Here is a 23,643-nt window from a genome sequence, read left to right on the forward strand (position 1 = left end):
ATTGGGCCAGAAGCTAATTAGCAAGTATATTGTGTATAGTATATTAAATCCTAATAATGTTGGTCACTGTGAGCAGGGCCGGTGCTAGACTATGTTACGCCCTAGGCAAGACCAGCTACATACGCCCCCCGTCAAAAAATAAAAAGGGAAAGGGTTAAAAACTCCTCTATGTAATACCCAGTGACCCTGATCTGATGGTTCCTCCATGTTATGCTGTCATACCCAGTGACCCCCATATTCCTTCATGTCCTTATGTCACACCCAGGGACCCTAATGTTTTTCTATGTCACATCCTGGGACCCCAATATTCCTGAATGTCATGCTGTCATACCCAGGGACCCCAATGTTCCTCTATGTCACACCAGTGGCCCTGATGTTCCTCCATGTCATACCCTGATGTTTTTACATGACACACCTGGGGACATCAATCCCCCATGGCACACAAAGGGACCCCAATTCCTCAGTGCACACATGGTGACCCCGAACCCCTGTTACACCCAGTGACCCCTATCCCCCATGTCACACCTGGTGACTCCGATTCACCATGGCAAACCTGGTGACCCCGATTCCTTTTCACACCAGGGTTCCTCCATGGCACACCCTGGGACCCCGATCCCCTGTTCTGGGGACACCCACTGGGCAGTATGAAGAGTGGTCCGCACTCTGCCCTCCTTCACCGTGATTCCTTTTCCCAGGACGCTCCTCTCCTGGACCACAGTACTCACCACGGCTCCAACCAGCTCGTGGTGGATGGAGAAGCAGCAGTCAGTGCCGATCTCTGGCTCAGGTTCAGCTCTCCTCCGCTCCCTGCTTAATATCGACCCAGGGACGTGAACGGCTGCCCACCAGCTCAGTGCAGAGTATCACTTCCTGCTCGGGGTTTAGGCCACTCAGCTCCAGCCGAAGAGGATCATCATGCAGGCAGCACTCCGGTAGGCTCCCTTCCTGCCTATTGGGGCCCCCCCAAACAGCAGTGGAAAGCCAAGGCCTGGTAGTTCTGCCACTTCCCCAGACACCTATCATCTTCCTCTGTCCCTTCTTCCTCGCCCACTGCCACCTCTCCCCTCAGCTCACAAGGATCATTAATGATGGAGAGAGAGTGCCGACTCATGGCTGCGCCCCTAGGTGGCAATGCGCCCTAGGCGGCTGCCTAGTTTGCCTAGTGGAAGCACCGGCCCTGACTGTGAGGTTTGTAAATTGGATCATGATCTAGCAAAGTAACATGCAAATTGTTAAATGTTGTCATGTACAGTACTGTGCAAAAGTTTTAGGCAGGTGTCAAGAAATGCTGTAAAGGAAGAATGATTTAAAATCTATATAAATATATTGTTTTTATCAATTTACAAAATGCAAAGTGAGCAAACAGAAGAAAAATCTAAATCAAGTACATTTTTGGCGTGATTACCCTTTATAGGGGTAGGTAGGTAACTTGAATAGGCAGCATATAAAAAGACATTCAAGGTTTTGTTTTTTAGTTAATATTGTAGGGTGTTCTCTGAGAGACAATAGCTACAAATATGTTTTAGTTACTGAACAGTATGTAAGCAGCTTGATTAGGCTTTAATATAATTAAAATAGAAACTGGTATATATTCATTTTAAAGAAAATGGCCACAAATATTGTACAATAGTTGGACAGTACAGCGAGCATCAGCTGCCATCTGGAGGTGCAAAAAAGCTACACTACACCCACCCTTGGGTCTGGTGGTCTGAACTCCACTTTATCCAAACTTTGTTTTTTCTTCATAACATTCATATGTCATATTTTTCCATGAATCGCATAAAGAAAATGTGCAGCGCTCAATCAATATGCAATCAAAGAATTGTGCATATAACTTTGAAGATTGGTTAAATACAGTCCTATCAAAAAAAGTGAGTCCATAGTTCATATAACAATGTAAAAAAAACTGGAGAACCAAAAGTGAAGCTGAAGTGTTCAGATATCCAAAGTTGTCAGTGAGAGAACCCAGCACCAACATAGAAGACATAGGCGTTCACCGTAAAGTATGGACCCAGGTACCTTTATAGTAAATGGGTCAACCAGGCCATGTAATCCTCCTAGGAGAAAGTAGTCCATTCGTGAGGGATGGTTGATCAAAGTGTATCCATATACTCCTGGGTAATGATGGCTTTGTTTCCAAATGTCCATGGTGCCAGGTAGGTCTACTGAGGGGATGGCAGTGTGAGCGGTGCAGCTCACTACTTTCCACTTCAGTTACCTCCAAGGTGCTCCAAGGTTTATTTAATCAATCTTCACAGTTATATGCACAATTCTTTAATTGCATATTGATTGAGCGCAGCAATTTTTATTTATTTTTTTAAATGCGATTTATGGACCATTTTATACATCAATTGTTGTGCTGGCAGCTGCTACCTTAAAGATGGCACAGTTTTTTTCCAGATGTATTCATATCATATTTTTCATATTTTTATTTTTTTTCAATATATATTGTTATGGATGCTGTTGGACTCCACACAGCAAAGAGAGCGGGGAAATCCTAATGCCAGTTGGAAAAGCAGGCAACCGCAAAAATTAAGTGTGGAATCCTACAGGCTGCCCAGCCTTGTTCCAAAAAAAAAGTACAATGACAGGCATGCCAAATAGGATAGGGAAGAGGTGTGACAAAGGAACTGGTTATGGACCCCCATCTCCATCTGCGGAGTGGATGTAGTAGAGAGTTACAAGTATCTGGGGGTATACATAGATAATAAGCTGGACCGAAGTAAGAACACTAAGGTGTTCTATAGGAAGGACCTATTTTTTAAGGAGACTGAGGTCTCGAAAAACATATTCAGCTTTGTCCAGCAGATGTTAGGAGTCTGTGGTGGCCAGCGCTCTCCTGTGTGCAGTGGCATGCTAGGGGAAGCTTAGGGTGGCCAACACCAACAAACTGATTCACAAGATCCATGATGATGTTGGATTGGAGTTGGAGTCTTTAACAGTGTTGGGGAGGAGAATTTTGTTCAAGGTATGTTCAATCTTGGACAACTCCTCCCACCCACTTCACAATATGCTGGTCAGTCTGCAGAGTACCAACAGTGATGAAACACAACAAATCATTTTTTCCTGTGGCCATGAAGCTATACAACTCTGTGAGGGCTGGAGGTGAAGATTTTTTTTTTGTTTTCTGTTTTTTGCTCACGAGTCTTTCTGCCCTGGTAAATTCAACATGGGTGGGAATGGCAAGTCTGTAGCTAAAATGCTAAAAAGTGTTAATTCTAATGAAATGAGGGCTGTCAGGGTGCTTAAGGTGCTAGCCTGCCCTGTTGCATGTGTCAGGTCACTGAGGGCCTTCAGCACTGTGGGAAAGATGGTTTGGAGAAATTTGTGACTTTGAAGCTGCCTTTTAAGAAAACCAATCAGACCTGGATCACAGAGGACTACTAAATGCCCCCTGCAGATGTCACTATAAAAATCAATAATATATTAATACAATTAATAAACAATAAATGTATGTGTAATTTCTAAAAAAAAAGGCCAAACACATTTTGGCCAAACACATTTTTGGTTTATAAAAAGGAGGGGGTTGAGGTGCATGTATGGGGGTGAGTATGTGCAGTATTTTGGGTGCAGTGAGTTTTATGTGAAAAAGACAGCTTCTAAATGGAATGTCAGCAACAACTACCTGATGCGCTTTAATCACCATAAGCTAAAAGGTATTAATAAAAACAAAAAAACACCTCAAATTAATAGAAAGTAGCTAAGGTGTTGACAAAAAGCTATTATTCATTCGCTGCAGACTGATATTGATCCTTAAGATTTTGTGTATAGATCTTTGCGCATAGGTAGTGCACATAAGAAAATGTACTGCACCACTGCAATTCAAATAACTCAAGACTTGTCTGGTAAAGTAGATGTAAACTTGACCAATATAAAAGGAATAATATGTTCACATTTATTTTAATTGCTAGCGTTTATGAAAATAACAGCTTGTGATACAGATAAAGTCCCTTATTTGGGCACTTTGTATCATGTGGTGACAACGCTTTGCCCCGTCTTCAATAATCTGTTCTCTTCCAAACAACACTATAAGCTGTTGTGCTGATGCAAATTGCCCAGACGTATTCCACTGTTACCATCTAAAACAATTTCCATGAAAATTAAAAGTCCAATCTACTAAAAGCCCTGAAAGTTAAATCGCCTGCAAAGGAAAAAAACCCTTAGTTTCCTCCACCCCCAAGTTTTCCATCATACACAACATTTTGCTACTTCTACCAGGCTGCAGTGATGAAAACCTGCCTGTGCCAAAAAAAAAAAAATATATCTTTTTATGCCCAATGAACAGTCAACTGTAGTATATTTTATTAATATTTTTAGATAACTGCAATTCCGTTTAGTTGCCTGTTAGAGGTTGTATAATCCAGGGTTTTAAGTCTGTATGTGATCCTATGTTATTGTAACATCTCTAGATCGCTCTAAATTGCACAAACCTCTTGCCGTGTGACACTAAATGAATTTCCACAGGGAGCTCACATTGCGACCACCAACATTTTATTTGGGTTCAGACATTTAAATCTAAACATGGAGTGGGGTGATGACATTGATACAAAGTCAGGGCTTTACATTATCAGTTCTGCTCAGCTGTAGCATTGAGACAAAAAAATAAAAAATTCTTCTGTCAAGACAATTATTTAAACTGAATCAGAGTGTTTCCTAATGCAGAAAATAATTAAAATCTATACTTTAAGTTGTATATCGATTCCTTAAATAATTTCACTCTATTTAGTTATGCTATAAAGGTCTGACAAAATTATGAGGTTTTCTATATGGGAACAAATATTTAGGCGTATTCGTTTGCATGCAGCAATAAGGCCTAAAGGGATCATTAAAGGAGATGTATACCTCTGAGTTCACAAATGCATTTATTTTTTTTTTTTTAACAAGAAAGCGCTAAACTGTATACCAAACCATATGTGTGGTAATAGCAGTCTTAAAACTTGCACAGCTTGGCGAAAAATCGCGTTTTATCTGTAACAACCTATACAGAGATGTCCCCATTTATGAACTTTAGAAGTAATCTACACTGTCTGCATATTGGAGCCTCATTTTTACTTTAACACTAATGCCTCGTACACACGCAACGATTATCGGCTGACCAATCGTCCGACTTTTGTGAAGTTGTGTTGGTTGGAGTGTGCCTAGACTGCACACAAATTTTCTCGGCCAACAAAATTCTACTTCAGAAGTGATGTCATGTGTTGGTTTTCTTTGTGTTTTTTCTTCACTGAGCATGCCCAGACTTGCTCATCAGATTTCGACAGGGAAAAAATCTGTACTGACTGCACGAAAATCGGTCGTTGTGTTGACGGCCAACAAAAATTTTATAGCCTGCACACCAGATTTTTTTCGGCCGCAAAAATCTGAGTTGGTTGTCGGAAGCATCATACTAACAAGCCAAAAATCGGCAGATCAGACGTTGGCAGAAAATTCCCTGCCAATTTTTGATGCGTGTGTACGGACGGGGCTTAATGCCTTCCTAGTCAGATCACCAGGTGAAGAAAGAAAAGCCTGATCACCAGGTGAAAGCCTAAAAAAGATAACTAATGCAGCCACTACTTCTAAGAATTGATAATCTGCAGTATGTTCCTTTTTTTGGGGGGAGGGGGTACTGATGCTTTAATGGCACCGCGATGTACCTTCTCATACTTGTGTTGCAGCACAATGCATAACAGCACACTGCAACTGGAATTGCTGCCAGCACCTTTTTTGCTGCTTTAAATTCTGGCTTGGGTGCATTAGTAAAAGCTGGGGGGGGCATGCAGACGTGAGGTGGGAGTGTGTGTAGGCACAGTAAAAAGAGAGGGCATCCGCATTGGTAGGCTTGGAGGTATGCTGTGGTATGGAGGTATGGGGAGAGATTGATTGCCCGCATGGTGGTTGGTGGGAAAAGTGGGGTGCAGGCATGGAGGATAAGGGTGGGGTGCACTTGTGGAAGTTGGTGCCCTGCAAGCATAGTAATGCTTTATAGATTCCCAGACACATTATATTGTACCTCCATTGATCTCGATTAATTTACCCTCTGTGACGTTCAGATGAATCTAGCACAATTAAGCAAGATTTTGTGAGTGTTCAGTAGTGTACCTCCACTCTCACAATATACTGCACATGCATGGGCACAGTATACAGTTGTGCTCATAAGTTTGCATACCCTGGCAAAATGTATGATTTCTTGGCCATTTTTCAGAGAATATGAATAACACAAAAACGTATCTTTCACTCATGGTTAGTGTTTAGCTGAAGCCATTTATTATCAATCAACTGTGTTTACTCTTTTTAAATCATAATAACAAACTACATAAATGACCCTGATCAAAAGTTTACATACCCTGGTGATTTTGGCCTGATAGCATGCACACAAGTTGACACAAAGGGGTTTGAATGGCTATTAAAGGTAACCATCCTCACCTGTGATCTGTTTGCTTGTAATTAGTGTGTGTGTATAAAAGGTCAGTAGGTTTCTGGACTCCTGACAGACCCTTGCAACTTTTATCCAGTGCTGCACTGACGTTTCTGGATTCTGAGTCATGGGGAAAGCAAAAGAATTGTCAAAGGATCTGCGGGAAAAGGTAGTTGAACTGTATAAAACAGGAAAGGGATATAAAAAAATATCCAAGGAATTGAGAATGCCAATCAGCAGTGTTCACACTCTAATCAAGAAGTGGAAAATGAGGGGTTCTATTGAAACCAAACCACGGTTAGGTAGACCAACTAAAATTTCACCCACAACTGCCAGGAAATTTGTTCGGGATGCAAAGAAAAACCCACAAATAACTTCAGGTAAAATACAGGACTCTGAAAACATGTGGCTGTTTCAAGATGCACAATAAGGAGACACTTGAAGAAAGATGGGCTGCATGGTCGAGTCGCCAGAAGAAAGTCATTACTATGCAAATGCCACAAAATATCCCACTAACAATACACCAAACAGCACAGAGACGACCCTCAAACCTTCTGGCACAAAGTCATTTGGAGTGAAGAGACCAAAATTGAGCTTTTTGGCCACAACCATAAACGCTACATTTGGAGAGGAGTCAACAAGGGCTATGATGAATGGTACACCATTCCTACTGTGAAACACGGAGGTGGATTGCTGATATTTTGGGGATGTGTGGGCTACAAAGGCACAGGAAATTTGGTCAGAATTGATGGCAAGATGAATGCAGTATGTTATCAAAAATACTGGAGGAAAATTTGCATTCAGGAGCCTGGAAGCTGCGCATGGGACGTACTTGGTCATTCCAACATGACAATGATCCTAAACACAAGTCCAAGTCAACCTGTCATTGGCTACAGCAGAATAAAGTGAAGGTTCTGGAGTGGCCATCTCAGTCTCTTGACCTCAATATCATTGAGCCACTCTGGGGAGATCTCAGAACGTGCAGTTCATGCAAGACAGCCAAAGAATTTACAGTAACTGGAGGCTTTTTGCCAGGAAGAATGGGCAGCTTTACCATCTGAGAAGATAGAGCCTCATCCACAAATGCCACAAAAGACTTCAAGCTGTCATTGATGTTAAAGGGGGCAATACATGGTATTAAGAACTGGGGTATGTAAACGTTTGATCAGGGTCATTTGGGTAGTTTCTGTTGTCATTATGATTTTAAAGAGTGTAAACAGTTGATTGATAATAAATGGTTTCAGCCAAACACTATCCATGAGTGAAATTTTTTGTGCGCTCATTCATATTCTCTGAAAAATGGCCAAGAATTCATAAATTCTGCCAGGGTATGTAAACTTTAAACATTTAATAGGAATAATAAAAGTTACACTTGCATAAAACACTTGCATAAAACACTTGCAAAAAACACATGAAAATAATGCTGCCCGGCTCTGTGCAACAGCCCGTTTTTCCGGGACCTGCGCAAACCCCAGGACGTCGGATTGTGATGAAACCGCCGTATGGAGCGACATACTGACGTCACCGCATTTGCGCAGGTCCCAGAAGGACAGTCTGTTTTACAGAGCCAGCCTGCTTTAATGCCATGTGTTTTTTCAAGTGTTTATATAACTATTATTATTTCTATTAAACGTTTAAAAGATTTTATGTTATGGAAGCTTTATTTTTGGGTTATCTGTGACTGAGCCTCCTCAGTGGTGGGTACCATTCTCTTCAACCAAAGTCCCCTTGATTGAATAGAGTCCCAGTCTGGTTTTTTAGCAGCAAGTTAGAGAGACCTTCCATGGTAGGAGGTCATTACTAGCTAGTATGAGGTATGAGTATCTATGAGGTGGAGGTCTTTTTCACTTGGGATCACATGCCATTCGTGTGACGTAAAGTGCACTTTGTGATAGGATGGTTTTCGTTTTAGCACTCATTAAACTTTTTTTTTTCTTTTTAGATTTTAGGAGCAACTCCATTTGGACTATATTATTTATGCAGTGTCTCTCTCACAGAGGATCTGCTGCTTTGTATGCAGTTATTTTGTCTTATTTTGAATAGCGCAATTTTGCTTTTTTACTATGAAGTCTATAACTATCTAGCTATTTTAGTGATCTCCTACCTTTGGCAGAAGGTGCCAATCCCAGCTTATCATTGTCTTGGAGAAATAGATCAATCTGTCAGCTTTACATTGCTCAGTGCTGTCTGTGAAGATACCCTAGTTAACTTTCTCTACTCCACCACATCTTCCTCCGCCTTTTACACCTCCCACAGTCTCCAGGCCATGACCCAAGGTTTGCTAACCAAACTTCAATGTGTGTCATATCACCATGGTGCCACTAGTGAACTGGTAGGCTATTACTAGTGTTTTAATATAATGGAATAACTCACGAAGAGTTACCTTCAGTTTTCACAAACATCAAATACACTTTAAACATAAATAAACGAAAAGAACAAAATATGAATATAGCCACTAAGCAAAAAAAAAATCATGTTTAAAATAAGATCTGGATAATTGGAGACAAGGAAAGCTTAGATGCTCACATAGAATCTAGAATGCCATCACAGTCTCTAAAAAAGATGTTTTTTTTTTTTTTTTTCAAATATAATTTTTATTGAAGTTTTTCAGGTGGGATAACACATTCCAACAAAGAGAGAAAACATAAGAGCATCAAAGCAATTTGAACAACATGTCCCTCAAACTATTGGTTCCTACATCTTCTATTTATTCTACTATTAATTCTAGCAATACTCCTCCCTCCCTTCCTTCTTTATTTTATAACTCAAATCAACCCCAAGAAATGAAACCAACCCCCAAAAGGAAAAAAAAAGGTTAATATAAATTATAAATTTCCTCCTCCCCTCCCTTCCCTGTTGTCTTTTTTATTTATTATATTCCTCCAAAATTTAATATGTCTTCCTCCAGCCTATCCGTCCCCTGATTCAATACTAGAAACCTGTTCCAAGCTCCCCATGTTTCTAAGATGTTTTTTATGTATTCAACTAGCAAAGAAAACGTTGAGAAATCATTCAGTTCTTGAAAAATCCTATGTATTGTATATATTTATCACATGTGAATTGAGAGACCATAACAATTTTTATTATGCTAGCCAAGCTTTGCCAGCAAGGCTTAACCATCCACAATCTGAGCTTAACTGTGCTCTCTTTATTTGCGATCATAACATTTTAAAAATATCAATTACAATGATTAAATTAACCCAAATACATTTTTAGACCATATCTTTCACCTAAGCAGACAGAGTGAAGGCAACGCTCACACCCTGAAGCGGTGCTCAGGAAGTGGGGTATTTACATTTAAATGCTTTACATTTTTCACTGGGTTAAAAAAAGAAAAAGTTTCAGAACGTAGTGGCAGAACCATACAATATGTCTTTGTCTTTGGCTGTAAGGGGTATTTCAATGTATTCCCTGGTTAGGCAAACTGATTTTTGTTTATCCGTATGGTATTTAACAAGTATGTATCTGTGGCAATCATGTGCTTCATCATTAATATACAATGCATGACAATGGAAATGTAGGTCAGTTTAGTGTTAAAACTTGGTGCATAAATGTATTTCTAAATAAATGCAGAACATTCGCTAAACCTCTGGTTTACAGCAGCAATTTTTAGTATTTTGTTAAATGTTTTGTTAAACATCCTTGGTCACTAGAGAAACAGAAAAGGTAAAATTTCTTATCTGCACAGTCCTGAATCTGCTGATTTGTATGCATCACCTACACCTACCTAAATTTTGCAGGCACCTTCGACATATGGATCTTTTGGGAGATAGACTGTTCCCTCCAAGTAAGAGGAACAGAGGTATTTGCTGTTCACATGCAGTGTACCAGTCTGCATATCTATATACTAGTTTGATGGAGGAAAGATTGTTCAATAGTTGGATCATGTATATATATATCCAACTACTAGACATGCTCATTTGTAACACTGTGTTGGGTTTTCCTATGTATTCTAATCATTCCTCAGAATTTAGTTTATCAACTTTTTCCCCTTAAATATGTTGATCAAAGATGTCTGCTCGCATCTGGATGTACGAAGATCACCAGATCCATAAGATATTGGAAAAGTGTCATCTTGGGTCACATTTTTAACGTGTAAATATATGGATTTAGTGTACATCGGTGCATCAGTGCATGTAATAAAACATTTTAACCACTTGCTGACCACCATATAGCACTTTTACTGCTACAGGGCGGCAGCTCTGGGCAGGATCCCATATATATATATATATATATATATATATATATATATATAATGTGATTTTGCATTTCTGCCTGCAGGGGGTGCGTACGCGTCGCCAGTGGGCCACTTCTGCTGTGATAATTCATAGCAGAAGCTGATCTGCGGGTCTTGGGGTCTCGATGTCCTTCATCACCCACGGAGTGAGCTATGCTCATACCTCATACTAGCTAGTAAACAAGCTTATCTCAGTTTTGACAGGGTGCAAGGGATGATTCTGTGTCTCCACAAAGCGGACCCTAGAATCGATCTCTTCCCCTAGTGAAAGCACCACACTGTGTACACAAACACTGGCTATGCATACAACCCTTTGGCTAGGAAGGGGCTAAACATCTAGGATAATCAGTGTCATTAATACAGTGACATATATATATATATATATATATATTTATTTTCCTGCAAAGTGTCAGTTGGTGTCTGATAGTCCGCTGCAATATCGCAGTCCCACTAGAAGTTGCTGATCGCCGCCATTACTAGTATATAAAAATATATATATATTCCCTAAATTAATATCCTAGTTTGTAGACAATATAACGTTCGCATAAACCAATCAATATACGCTTACTGGGATTTTTTACCAAAGACATGTAGCAGAATACATATTGGTCTAAATTCATGAAGAAATCTGATTTTTTTTTTTTTTTTTTTATTGGATATGTTTTATAGCAGAAACTAAAATAGGGTTTTTTTTTTTGTCTTGTTTTTTTCAAAGCCGAGTCTTTTTTTGTTTATAGCGCAAGAATTAAACTGTGGTGATTAAATCTCACCAAACAAAGCCCTTTTTTTGGGATAAAAAATGCCAAATTTTATTTGTGTACAGCGTTGCACAACCGTGCAATTTTCAGTTAAAGTAACTCGGTGCTGTATCACAAAAAATGGCCTGGTAATGAAGGGGGGTAAATCTTTCAGAGGTCAAGTGGTTAACTACAAAGAGGGGAGGGGGTATGATTACGGCATGGGGAATTAGGCATGTTTGATGTTTTCGGTTTAGCTTTCTTCTTTCCACCAGTTCAGCAGACAACAGGTTACAGTCTAGAAGTATATAAAACTCAACCACTTGGCATTAGTGAAAATCTAAGGTCTTAACAATTTCAGCATTTTGTCTTGACCACATGTTTCTATTTAAGGTTGGGCATTTCATTTGTTATTGTGTTTGCTTTGTGATTTACTCCTGTTTTAAACAGAGCAAGACAATAATTTGAACCAGTCGATAGAGAAACCCGACCACTGCGCGGCACAATTGAATTTCTAGTGCGTCTCCACTGTTCTTTATAGAATGTGGTTTAGTCATAGAAGAACTCTAAATGTGCACAGATTTATCTGTCTGCTGTTCAGATAAATGTAGACCATGAACTGGAACCAAAGTAATTTCATGTATACGGAGTGGGATGTGTGTATGTGTTTGGGTTTTCAGCAATGGCACATAGTGATTTGTGGTTGGGACGATAGAGGTTGTTGAGTAATCAGTTACAGGAGCCTAACCCTGACATTACCTTTCACCCTAAACTGAACATGTGTCCCTGAAAGGACCTTCTGCTGCCTCAGGGTTTAGCTTGATTTCATTGTTTAGGACAAATTGGTGCTACTGAAGTGAAATACTTTTCATTATGAAATTCCGAATTCATGTAGAGAACAATGTAAATGCTAGGGTTGCTAAAGCGAACAGATTTTTAACTGAATTACACCCATACCTTTTCACATGCACTCCAATTTACGCAGAGTTACATGGTGGTATCTTAAGCTCCTGTTTCATGTTTGTTTTTTCCTGAGAAAATCCCATGTTTATATTTTTGTAAGAGTACAAAGTTAACTAGGAAAATGATATTCGGCACACTCAGTCTGTTCATTTTTCACTTCTGTCCTGTCCAACGTTGAATCTGCTTGTATACAAAGTATGTAACACTCATTCATCTTGTATCCTGACTCCTAGAGTTTTGGCCAATACTTGCATTATACCTAATTGTAAGTAAGTGGAATTCATAGGGGACAAAGCAGAACAAATATGTCATCGTAAAACACTGTGAAGCTTGCTCCGTCTCCATGGAAATTATTGCTATACAATGCCCCAAATTTAAAATGTTACTTTCCTATTGCCTATGTTTTGGCATACATTGCAATGTAAAAACCTTTTGTTTTTCTTTGCAGTCACCTGACAACCAAAGTTCAGGTTCCTCTTGGTAATATGTGGCTTGTGGGTGTGAACTCTCTCTTCAATGCCTTTAAAATTCTGAAGACTTTTTCCTTCAGACTTACCAAAACCATATAATATGAGGTCAAACCTAAACACTTTCAATTTGTATGCAATCTGGCAGGCCCTTGCACTACATAGAGAAGGTAAATCTGAAGGAAAAAGTCTTCAGAAAATCTTATAGTGTGTATGGCCCTTAAAGCACAAAACACCATTTGGGGACATCACTTCTCTGCCCCTTTGATGGCGTAGAAGGGCTGGAGCTTTGCAGTCACATTTATCGCTTAGAAAAACAAGAAAAATATATTGACAATGCAATTAATGCTAACTTGTGTGCAAGGCAGTATTTAAAAGGTGGGGGTATTATATAGCCATAATGACTCCTTTTAACTAGTTAATCCTTTTTCCTTAGTCATTTTAAGCTAAGAGAGGGTAAATTTTCAGCACAGAGAGGATACATACATTCATGCTTGCAAACAATCCTATGCAAGGATTTGCCACATTCATACGCATTACCAGAGGAAACTCTGTTGAAAGCCCAAGTCACTCACCAATCTCTGTACTAAAGGCATTTCTATTCCAAAGTCTCCCACAAATAGCGGACCATGTAATTCTGATTGTCTGGCATATTTTAGAGTAGCTAGAGAACCTCTTCTTACAAACTGTGCCTTTTGGAAAGAGGATTCTATGCTGGATGCAGAGATGGCTGCTTCACAATCGGATTGTTCATTTTACAGGTTAGTACCTATTTAAGTGGCTCTTCAGTCATTTCTTCATTTTTCCATCTATGAAATCCTCTGGCCTTGTTGTTTTACCTTTTGGATAGTAAAACATTTTTTTCTGCTAGTAAATACCTTATACAGCCCACTTCCTCTTTCTTGTCTGGTAATTAGCCTAGGCTAATGACCTCATGCACAGTTCTCTCTCTCACATGAGTTTGCCAGCAAGGGAAGAAGGGGTGAGTCATAGGAGAGCTGCAGAGCTGGAGGGTGCTGGATGAGTGTGGAGATAACAGGAGACTGCAGAGATCCATGAGGATCCATCAAGAGGAGAAATGTGCAGGCAAGCAGTAGTAAGAGTGTCGGTCTGTGTGTGTATATAAATCCTGTATAATAATAATATTGGGGATCAACCAATTATCGGCAAAGCAGATATATCGAGAGCCGATCTGCACTTTTCTCCCGATATATCGGAATTGGCCCCTGGGGTTACCGATATTGCTGATATTTCGGGAAAGTACTGACATCACTTCCGGGTACTCGGCACCAAATTCAAAAATTACAGCATTCAAAACAGCCAAACTTGGCGTTTTGAATGCTTTTAAGTGCAGAGGAGGGGTTTGGGGTCTTTCTAGACCCCCAGATCCCTCCACAATATTACCTGTAAAAAATAAATAAATAATTTAAATGTCTGATGCGATGACCAAAATATCAGTATCGGCAATAAAAAAAGGATATTGGTCAATCACTAGTGTGTGTGTGTGTGTGTGTGTGTGTGTGTGTGTGTGTGTGTATATATAATCTTAGATTGTAAGCTCTAACGAGCAGGGTCCTCTGATTCCTACTGTATTAAAGTGTATTGTATTTGTACGGTCTACCCTCAAGTTGTAAAGCTCTGCGTAAACTGTCGGCGCTATATAAATACTTTATTATAATAATAATATTATGTGTATCAGTGTAAATCCAGGAAGTGAACACGCAGCAGCTTTAGCTGCCCACAGTTAAGATGGCTGCAGCCAGGCTTAGTGGAGGCAGATTTCTGCAGCATATTTGGCAAGTACAGAATCACAGTATATATAAAATAATATGCAAAGTGGTTGGAGGGAAGCTTCATAATGGCAAATATGTTTGTTACAAATTATGTGAGCAGACTGCAGTTCCTCTTTAAGAATGGAATGCGGCTTTCTGTGACATATTCATTCTTACATTTTGTTAAGACTTGTACTGTGAAAACTGTCATATATTTGATTCTAAATTGTTCCGATATTAGCCGTACAAGCTTCTATATTTGAATGCAAAAGCCCATTTCTATATTTTCTCTTGCTCTAGGAATTCCTCCAAGGAGACTGTAGCAAAGCCAAACAGAAGCTGAGCTGGGAACCCAAAGTCACATTTGAAGTAAGTATTTCCATTTTCCATTACATTCTATCTAACTGTAAGCTGTTAACATTTTTTTAATTATATATATATCATTCAGGTGTCATTTTTATTTATCTCACTACTATTCTGTTACATTAAAATTGAAAGTTCGTATAATTTACCATGCTCTCTTCTAATTTCATGAATGACCCGAAAACAAAAAAAAACATATCATGTGCAAAGCTGTATTGCAGCACTGAACTGAAATAGAAAGTATCAGGATTTCAAGTGATAACTTGGGGATTCAGAATGGATGCATTTTTCCTTTTATACATCTTATTCTTTATCACACCTTACTTAGGTACCATTTACAATGGAAGTTACTATGTTAATTACAGTCGTTTTAAACCCTAGCTGCAAAAAGCATTTTCCCTTGTAGCAGCATATTCTTTTTAATTAGTATAATTTTCTTTACCAGTATTTTGCCCCGAATACTATATATAAAGCTCTGTCTCCTCTCAGCATTTCCCTAAAGTCCCAGTCAGGGAACGTGCACTGCTCATATTTGCAACAGTCAGGTGGGCTATTGTATCAGGACTACATGTCCCATGATACGTTGGTATGGCCCCTTGCATACATGTGCCTGACAGCATTTAGCTTCCACTGGTTGCTTTGTGGTGGCTGTGCTTGTCAGTGCCTAGTCCTGTCTGAAAGCAAGCATAAGTGGGTCAGGGAGGTCTTGTAAGCCAATAGAGCCACCTTCTAGGCAGAAGTTCATGGGATACACTTTTTGATGAGATTGTCATGCGAAGAAGTGCTAGACAGAAAAAAACACAAAAAAACCTTTATGTAAACCAATATACGTTTCTCTTTCGTTGATTGACAGACACAGCTCCAGAATATTCTTGACCATTGGGTTATGCTGCCTCCTATAGGAGTAGGACACTAGGAGGGAAAAAATTTACCACGCCTATGGGGCAGTCCCAGGGGGTATACTTCCACTTCCTGCTATAGGCATTCAGTTTTTTTTTCTGCCTAGTCTGGACTAAGGACCTAGTTCCTTGCTGGGATCTCTTATTTACTGTTCCTGTGAGAAATACAATCAACTGCTGGACTGGGCTTCGGACTGGATATTCTAGATACTTATGGTTTCCCAGTCCAGCGAGCGTGCGCTAGATTGGCCGCGACATAGCTCCACTGAACAGAGGCTGGCCGGAGAGTTAAACTTCTTGCGAGTAGGCATATGACCTTTTCATGGCCTTTGGCTCGCAGCATCCCCATTCTGATGGTGTGGTGATCTTCCCAGCCTGGTGCCCACCCAGTTCCATGGTGTGGTAAGTAGTGTCTCCCCTCCCCCTGGTTGCCTTTTTGGGGTGGACATGGGCCCCTCCCTGGGACGGTTGGCTCCCCGGGTTCTCCTGCTTCCCACATAGCACCTCCCCAAAATATCGGGGTCCCCTGTGGACCACCCCCCATTCACCCACACTAGATCTCCGCCCCTTTTTCCCTCTCCAGGGGTGACCATACCTGAAGACTCAGTTTGGGGGTGTTGAGTGGGCGATCGGGGGCCGAGGAGGGGCTGTGCCGCCAGCTGCTGAACATGCAGTTTTTTTGGGGGCTCCTTCTAGGACCCCTCCCTACTGTTCATGCGTTCCTGGGGGTCCTCTGGGGAGCCGCCAATTTGTTGTGGATAGCTGCTGTATATATCGGCGGCCATGTTTGTGTAGTCTGGTTTTTTTTTTTTTTCACTAAATTATTTTGCCATATAAACATATATGTGAAGGGTTCTCTGGTTGTTTTGCTCCCAGTGGGTTGTCAGGGCTTAGCTGGTTTTGAATAGGAGTAGATATATATGGTGCGCAGAAAAAACATTTTTATATGTGTGTGTGTATATATATATATATATATATATATATATATATATATATATATATATATATATATATATATATATATATATATATATATATATATATATATATATATATATAATTTTTTTTTTTTTTGTTTAAATAGTGAATTGATCTTTTTTCATCATGCGCATCATGTGTATTTATTCCTCCTCCTCCTTTTGTATCTATATACATGTATCCATTTATTTGGTTATAGATAGTTTTTTTGTATCTTTCTGCTAAGGATTTTATATTGAATGTTTGATACTATGTTTGTTTATATATGGAATATTGTGGGTCTTTGCATACACATTCAATCTATATGTTGTTCATAGATTTATTGTTTTCTTGGAGTAAAAAAGTTTTTTTTGCACACTTTTGAACAACGATTGGAACAATCGGATTGAATGTGTATGTCCTCTTTTATGCAGCCAGACCAATCGGTCTTCATCTATTTGAGCCAGGTGTCTATGTTCCGGAAACCACTTGTTTGATTGGACAAGATAGTGCTGCCTGGCTCATAAATGAGGACACATGTCTGCTTGCAATCAGCAATGAATAAGCACATGGTGTGAAATGCGTTTGCTGCTATCCTGTTTGTCTTGCACATGTCGATGTTGGACTTTTTGATTTGAATAAATAAAACTCAAGTTTCTACTTTCCTGAGACTGGAAGTGCCACTTTCTTTCTACATGCATGTGTAGTCTGGTAGTCATTTTCTAATAGTTTCCCATTAAATAGAGCGGCGGCCGTGTTTTTGGAGCTTTATGGGCGCTGATTTCAGCAGTTGGTCTCTAGTGTTAACTCCTAGACTTCCTCTTTCTCTCTGATCGCCGCATGGCATGCAGCATTGGTGCTGTGCTCTGTACCTGACTGGTGGTGGGGAGTCCCTGTGTGTGCAAAACGGCTCTCCCTGCTATAGCAGTGGCTGGGTGTGCTGGGACCTGTGGTGCCGCTAGCGTGATGGGGGAGGGGGTCACTTAGCAGTGTTCTCTTCTTTTGCTGGTGTGGCTCCCCGGGTTAACCCATGGAGTCCCTGGAGCCTATTTCACCACCCGATCCTCTGAGTCTGCGGGGCCCTCTGGGTCCCAGTCTACTTTGTCTGCAATGACGGCAGTCCTGGAGTCACTAGTGTTCAAAGTAGATATGGGCCTGCATAACAGGAAGGGCAAAAGTGGCCCCCGTCTACACCTACATCCTCTGTCTCCTCAGATTCTGAGGTTGATTTGGCTGCTGCAGAAGTGAGTCACCCTAGTGGGTCTGCGTCCACGCATCCTGAGTGCTCCGATAGCGAAGATGATTCCTCTTCCACTACAGCCATGCATGAAAAGACGCTAGTGGACGCACTGATTGTGTCAGTGCAGGAAACTTTAAAACTGGAGGACGCGGCTGCTGCGTCGGAGTCGCAGGTACATTTTGATACCCGCAGATCCTCAAAGGCGACAAAGGTCTTCCCTTTTCTGATGATGCCCAGTGGGAGGTGTGAAACGTGTCAGCCTACACACTAGCGTCCTATGTCACATCCGCCTGGTGGAACGCATGCCGTTCTACACTGAAACCGCGGAATTCAAACAGAGGAATTGCCTCTATTTTCAATGTAAGTAGATATTGTTGTTTTTGAATAAATATTATAAACGTTCTACACTATGGAGAGTTTTTGTCTTCTGCAATATGATGAAGAAGAGTCTGTAGGAGTGCACTTCCTGGTCTACAGCAGTGGATGAACTGGCTACATAGTGCGGGCACATAGGGGAGCACACGGTGACCAACCATTGCATGCTTATTGGATTAATCACTGGATTCCACTAACAGCACTTTGGAGAAATGTGTTTTGGACTTTTTGGAATTTTATATGAATTTGTTCATTAGCACTTATGTTGTTACTTGCAGTTTGCACTCAGCACTTTTGCACCATTTATATGGTTGATGTAGTATTTATTTTGATATTTGTTGCACAGTAGGATTTAGCTTTTTTGGAGCAGCGCTGACATCCGTCTACATACAAGAATCCACGGTCTCTAGACAATCTGATCCTGTTGAGCCGGGGTACAAGAGGGTCCCTAATTTGGTGGCTTCGCTCTCCAGCTCTTCGACAGGGAAAATCCTTCATTCCCCTATACTGGATGGTGATCACCATGGATGCCAGCCTGTCTGGGTGGGGAGGTGTTTTGGGCATGGATTGTGCTTGGGAATTTGGACTCTGGAGGATTTCAGACTACCAATCAAAGAATTTCGGGCGATCAGGCTTTGGCCCATTGGACGTTTTGTCTTCAGGGGTGCCTGGTACGGATTCAATCAGACAATGCCGTGGCATGTGTAAATAACCAAGGAGACAAAAAAAGTTTCCTTGCAGCTCGAGAAGAAGCCGGCATTCTAAGGTGGGTGGAACGTTTCGTTTCAACCCTCTCTGCTGTGCATATTCCAGGGGTGGAAAATTGGCAAGCGGATTACCTCTGTCCATAGGCATTGGACCAAGGGGAGTGGTCTCTTCATCCAGAGGTGTTTCATCGGCGGTGTCTCCGGTGGGGAACTCCTGAGGTGGACCTGTTGGCCTCTTGTCTCAACAGGAAGGTGCAGAGGTTTGTGGCGAGGTCTCCGGATCCTCTAGCCAATGCCGCAGATGCCAGTACCGTTGGATATACGCCTTTCCCCCTCTCAAACGTCTGCCGAGACTTCTGCAGAGGATAGAGGCAGAAGGAATTCCGGTCATCCATGTGGCCCCAGACTGGCCTTGCTGGTCTTAGTACATGGATCCTGGTACAGGTGGTCGCCGATGTCACATGGCGACTCTCTCTCAGAGATGACCTGTTGGCCCAAGGGCCGATCTTCCATCCTTCTTTACAGTCCCACGCTGTTGAAGGCTAGAAAATATGCCTCTAGAAAATTTTACCATCGTGTCTTGAAGTCGTACATTGCGTGGTATCTTTGGGGGTTTCTCCCGGTTTCTTTTTGTTGGCTCGTATTTTGGTGTTCCTCCAAAGAGGTGTGGAACAGCGCCTGGCCTTGGGTATCATCAAGGGCCAGGTTCGGCCTTGGCGATTTTTCTTTCAACGTCCTTTAGCTACACATTCCGTGGTTTGCACCTTTGATTAGGGGGTTCGCCACTTGGCTCCACCTGTGTGGTCTCCGTTGGTGGGACCTCAATTTGGTTCTATCGGTCCTTCAGAAACCGCCTTTTGAAAATATTCACGGGATTCCTCTGCTTACATTGTTCCAGAAGGTAGCCTTCTTGGTAGCGATTACTTCTGCATGCAGGGTGTTTGAGCTGGCAGCTTTGTCTTGTCATTCACATTGTCTTGTCATTCACATTATTTGGTGGTTCACAGAGATAAAGTGGTGCTTTGCCCTTGTCAGCCGTTCCTTCCTAAGGTTGTCTCTGGTTTCCATCTGAATGAAGACATTGTGTTGCCTTCCCTGTGTCCTAATCCCAAGCATTCTAAGGAGATTGCCCTGCATTCTCTGGATGTGGCTCGGGCGATCAGGGTGTACCTGGCGGCAACCGAGTCGTTTAGGAAATCAGACTGACTTTTTGTCCTTACGGATGAACCTTGCAAGGGGTTGGCCGTGTCTGCCATGACCTTTTCCAGATGAATCAGACAGACGGTAGTGCAGGGCCTATTCCGTCCAGGGTCAGGTTCCTCCTTTACCTTTTTTAAGGCGCATTCTACGTGGGCGCTTAGTGCTTTCTGGGCCTTCCACCATCAGATCTCAGTGATGCAGGTTTACAAGGCGGCCACATGGTCGTCTGTGCACATTTTGTCAAAATTTTACAAACTAGATGTGTTTGCATCTGTGGATGCTGCTTTTGGCCACAAGGTTTTGCAGGCTGCTATTTGAGAGGACTTGATCCTCTTTGAGGCTGTCTTGTTTTCAGGTGAGCTCCAGTTGTTTTTGGTTGAGCTCCGGGTTACCTGGTTGGCTAGGTTTAGCCTTTGGAAATTTTTTTCTGCTGTTTTTTCCCCCACCCCTCATGTTTGACACTGCTTTGGGACGTCCCAATGGTCAAGAATATTCTAGATCTGTGTCAGTCAATGAACGAAAGAGAAAATTGGATTTTTGTCTTTCCGTAAAATCCTTTTCTCTGATGTTCATTGACGGACACAGCACCCACTCCTCTGTTGAGTTTGGTTTCAAGCAGTGTCAGAAGAACAAATAACCCAACTGAATGCCTATAGCAGGAAGTGGGAGTATACCCCCTGGGACTGCCCCATAGGCATGGTAAAGTTTTTTTCATGCCCAGTGTCCTACTCCTGTAGGGAGTAGCATAACCCAATGGTCATGAAGATTCTGGAGCTGTGTCCATCAATGAACATCAGAGAAAAGGATTTTACAGCAAGACACGCATCCAATTTTTTGCAAGGAAGGTTTAATAATACTTTGGGAGACAGTATAATCATACAGATTACTGTGAGAAGGGACTAAAGCAGTCAAAAATTCTCACGCTAATTCATGTATAGCACAGTTAAGCCTTCTTCAAACAAGGTATTCCCATGTCTCATTCTAGCACAACCTTTTTACCAAAAAATAGTGCATTTTAATTTCAGGAAAGTGAGCAAAGTCAGGACAATCATAATTGCACCCTATTGTCCAGATAGACAGCCAGATTACTTTAGTCCCTTCTCATCATAACTCCTAATGGTTATTTTGTCTCATTGGGTCCCAAACCTTACTCCATAGGAGCCATGTTTTCCCATACTCCACTCTGCCTGAAACAACTGTTTGAAATAAATGGCTCTATATTCGCTATATTTGCACTATACACAAGCAGTTATGGATGTCTATCTGGCCAACAGGGTGTAAAGCAGCGTTATGCATGATGGCATTTCAGCACTATATATTTTTCTTAATTTTTTTTAAATTGACTAAAAATCCCAGTTGAGACATACTAGTGGGAAAAAAGGCAAAAAAAAGGCCCTCTTTTCGAATCCCGCAGGGTTCCTGCATCGCATTGAGCTCGCATGGCAGTTCACACTGCCATATGCGAATCGCTAGGGGTGTCAATACAAAGTTAACAACACCCCCAGATCAGCTGACAGTTCGCACATGAATCAGATCGCACTGGTGTTAACCACCATGCGATCCGACTCTGCTGCGGACCAAAAAAAGGGTCCTGTGCGTGTTCAGTGCGATTCAGATGCAAATTCAGCCATACAATCTGAATGGCTGATTTCGCATCGCACAGACATCGCATGTGATTTCAGGAGCAGTGCGCTCCGAATCACATGCAATGTCTGTCATCGCAGAAGTGTGAAACGGCACTAAAATAGAAAAGAATAAAAGTCAATTTCCACTTCCTTCTGCAGCTTCCCAGGTAAAAATAATGTATTCAGTTTGATTAGGGGTGGCATTCATTATTTTTCAAAAACTTTGCTAAAAAGACAGTGAAATCTTACATAGCTGAAGTTACCTGCAAAGTTGATTTTGCTGGACTATTTTCTTCATAGACAAAATGAGTGGATGGATTTCTTTGAGCAATTTTATAAATGAACACAGCTGTTAAAACAAATATTTTCTTGTATAAAATCTGAATAGCAAGGTTACCAGAAACAAACAGATCCTTCAATACGACACTAATCCCCTCATAAAGACCAACTTTGCATTGCACAATTTGCATCTGCCCTTATAATATAAACCTAGTGCAGTTTCAGGAAAACTTTCTGTCTGGGGGGGAAAAAAAGTGCAAGTTGTCAGGACTAGAAGTTGTATACATATGGGAAAAAAAAATACCTGTGTGTGGCCAGCTCTGATTCTCTCTTGTCATAGATGTCAGTCCTGTCTTCAGGTCTAAGCTATCTTGTCAGTCATGATGATGCAATGGGGAACATGGCCACAGGCACAGCATAACATCCTATGATTCCCAGTGAACCTAGTACAAGGTGTACACTAATTTTAACCACTTGCCTACTGGGCACTTAAACCCCCTTCCTGCCCAGGCCAATTTTCAGCTTTCAGCTCTGTCGCACTTTGAATTACAATTGTGTGGTCATGCAACACTGTACCCAAATGAAATGTTTTTCCTTTTTTTTTTTCACACCTTTTTTTGCTAACCTTTTGAAAAAAAAAAAAAAAAATTTTTATAGTTCGTTATAAAATTTTGCAGACGGGTCATTTATCTCCTTCATTGATGTGCGCTGATGAGACGCCACTGATAGGCTGCACTAGGGGTGGCACTGGTGGACACAGATGAGGAGGCAGTGGCTCTCTGTATTTGGGACTGATGTCCCTCTGACAGAAGCCGGTGGTTGGCTTTTTTTTTTTTCCTTACGCTGACAGCGTGAGGGAAAAAAGACGATTACCGCCTCTGTTTACATCACGTAAACAGCTATCATTGGCTGACAGCTGATCACGTGGTAAGGGGTTGGGATCAGCCCCTTATTCCGATCTATGATCAGCCGAGTCTCATAGACTCGCTAATCAGAGTGAGCCACGCACACCCCGCAGGCAGCTTAAGCATAGGAGGACGAACATCAACGTCCTGGAAATTTAGGCCCGCGCTGTAGCCGTCTTTCGGCTATAGCACAGGCAGGAAGAGGTTAAATTGCTTGAGCTAATGTTTAATAAATAATAAGTAAAATATTAGCATGCTTTGCATATGTCAATCACAGCCAGTGAGGAGGGGGCCAGTGCTACGTTTCCCTCTGTGTCTATGAACACAGAGCCAGCTCGGAAGCGAACCAGCATGAGCGCCCCCATAGCAAGCGGCTTCACATGGTGGCCAGTTGGCAGAGGGGGTGAGTTGGGAGTACCAGTGGGGGACCTGAAAAGAGGAGGAACGGGGTTGCTCTGTGCAAAATCAGTGCACACAGCATGTCAGTATGACCGGTTTGTTATTTTAAAAAAATTATTAT

General features: G+C 41.4%; 1 protein-coding gene across 1 annotated transcript in view; it reads left to right on the forward strand.

The window, feature by feature from the left end:
• The window catches only part of GMDS (GDP-mannose 4,6-dehydratase), an 813,218-nt gene that overhangs the window by 784,384 nt on the left and 5,191 nt on the right, over positions 1-23,643 (forward strand). Inside the window, exon 11 of the mRNA XM_082259505.1 lies at positions 14,874-14,942. Within this exon, the coding sequence (XP_082115631.1) occupies positions 14,874-14,942 (69 nt within the window). The remainder of the gene's footprint in view (positions 1-14,873; positions 14,943-23,643) is intronic.

The sequence above is a fragment of the Pelophylax lessonae genome (genome assembly GCF_965119305.1).
Source record: "Pelophylax lessonae genome assembly, chromosome: 5".
Lineage (NCBI taxonomy): Eukaryota > Metazoa > Chordata > Amphibia > Anura > Ranidae > Pelophylax > Pelophylax lessonae.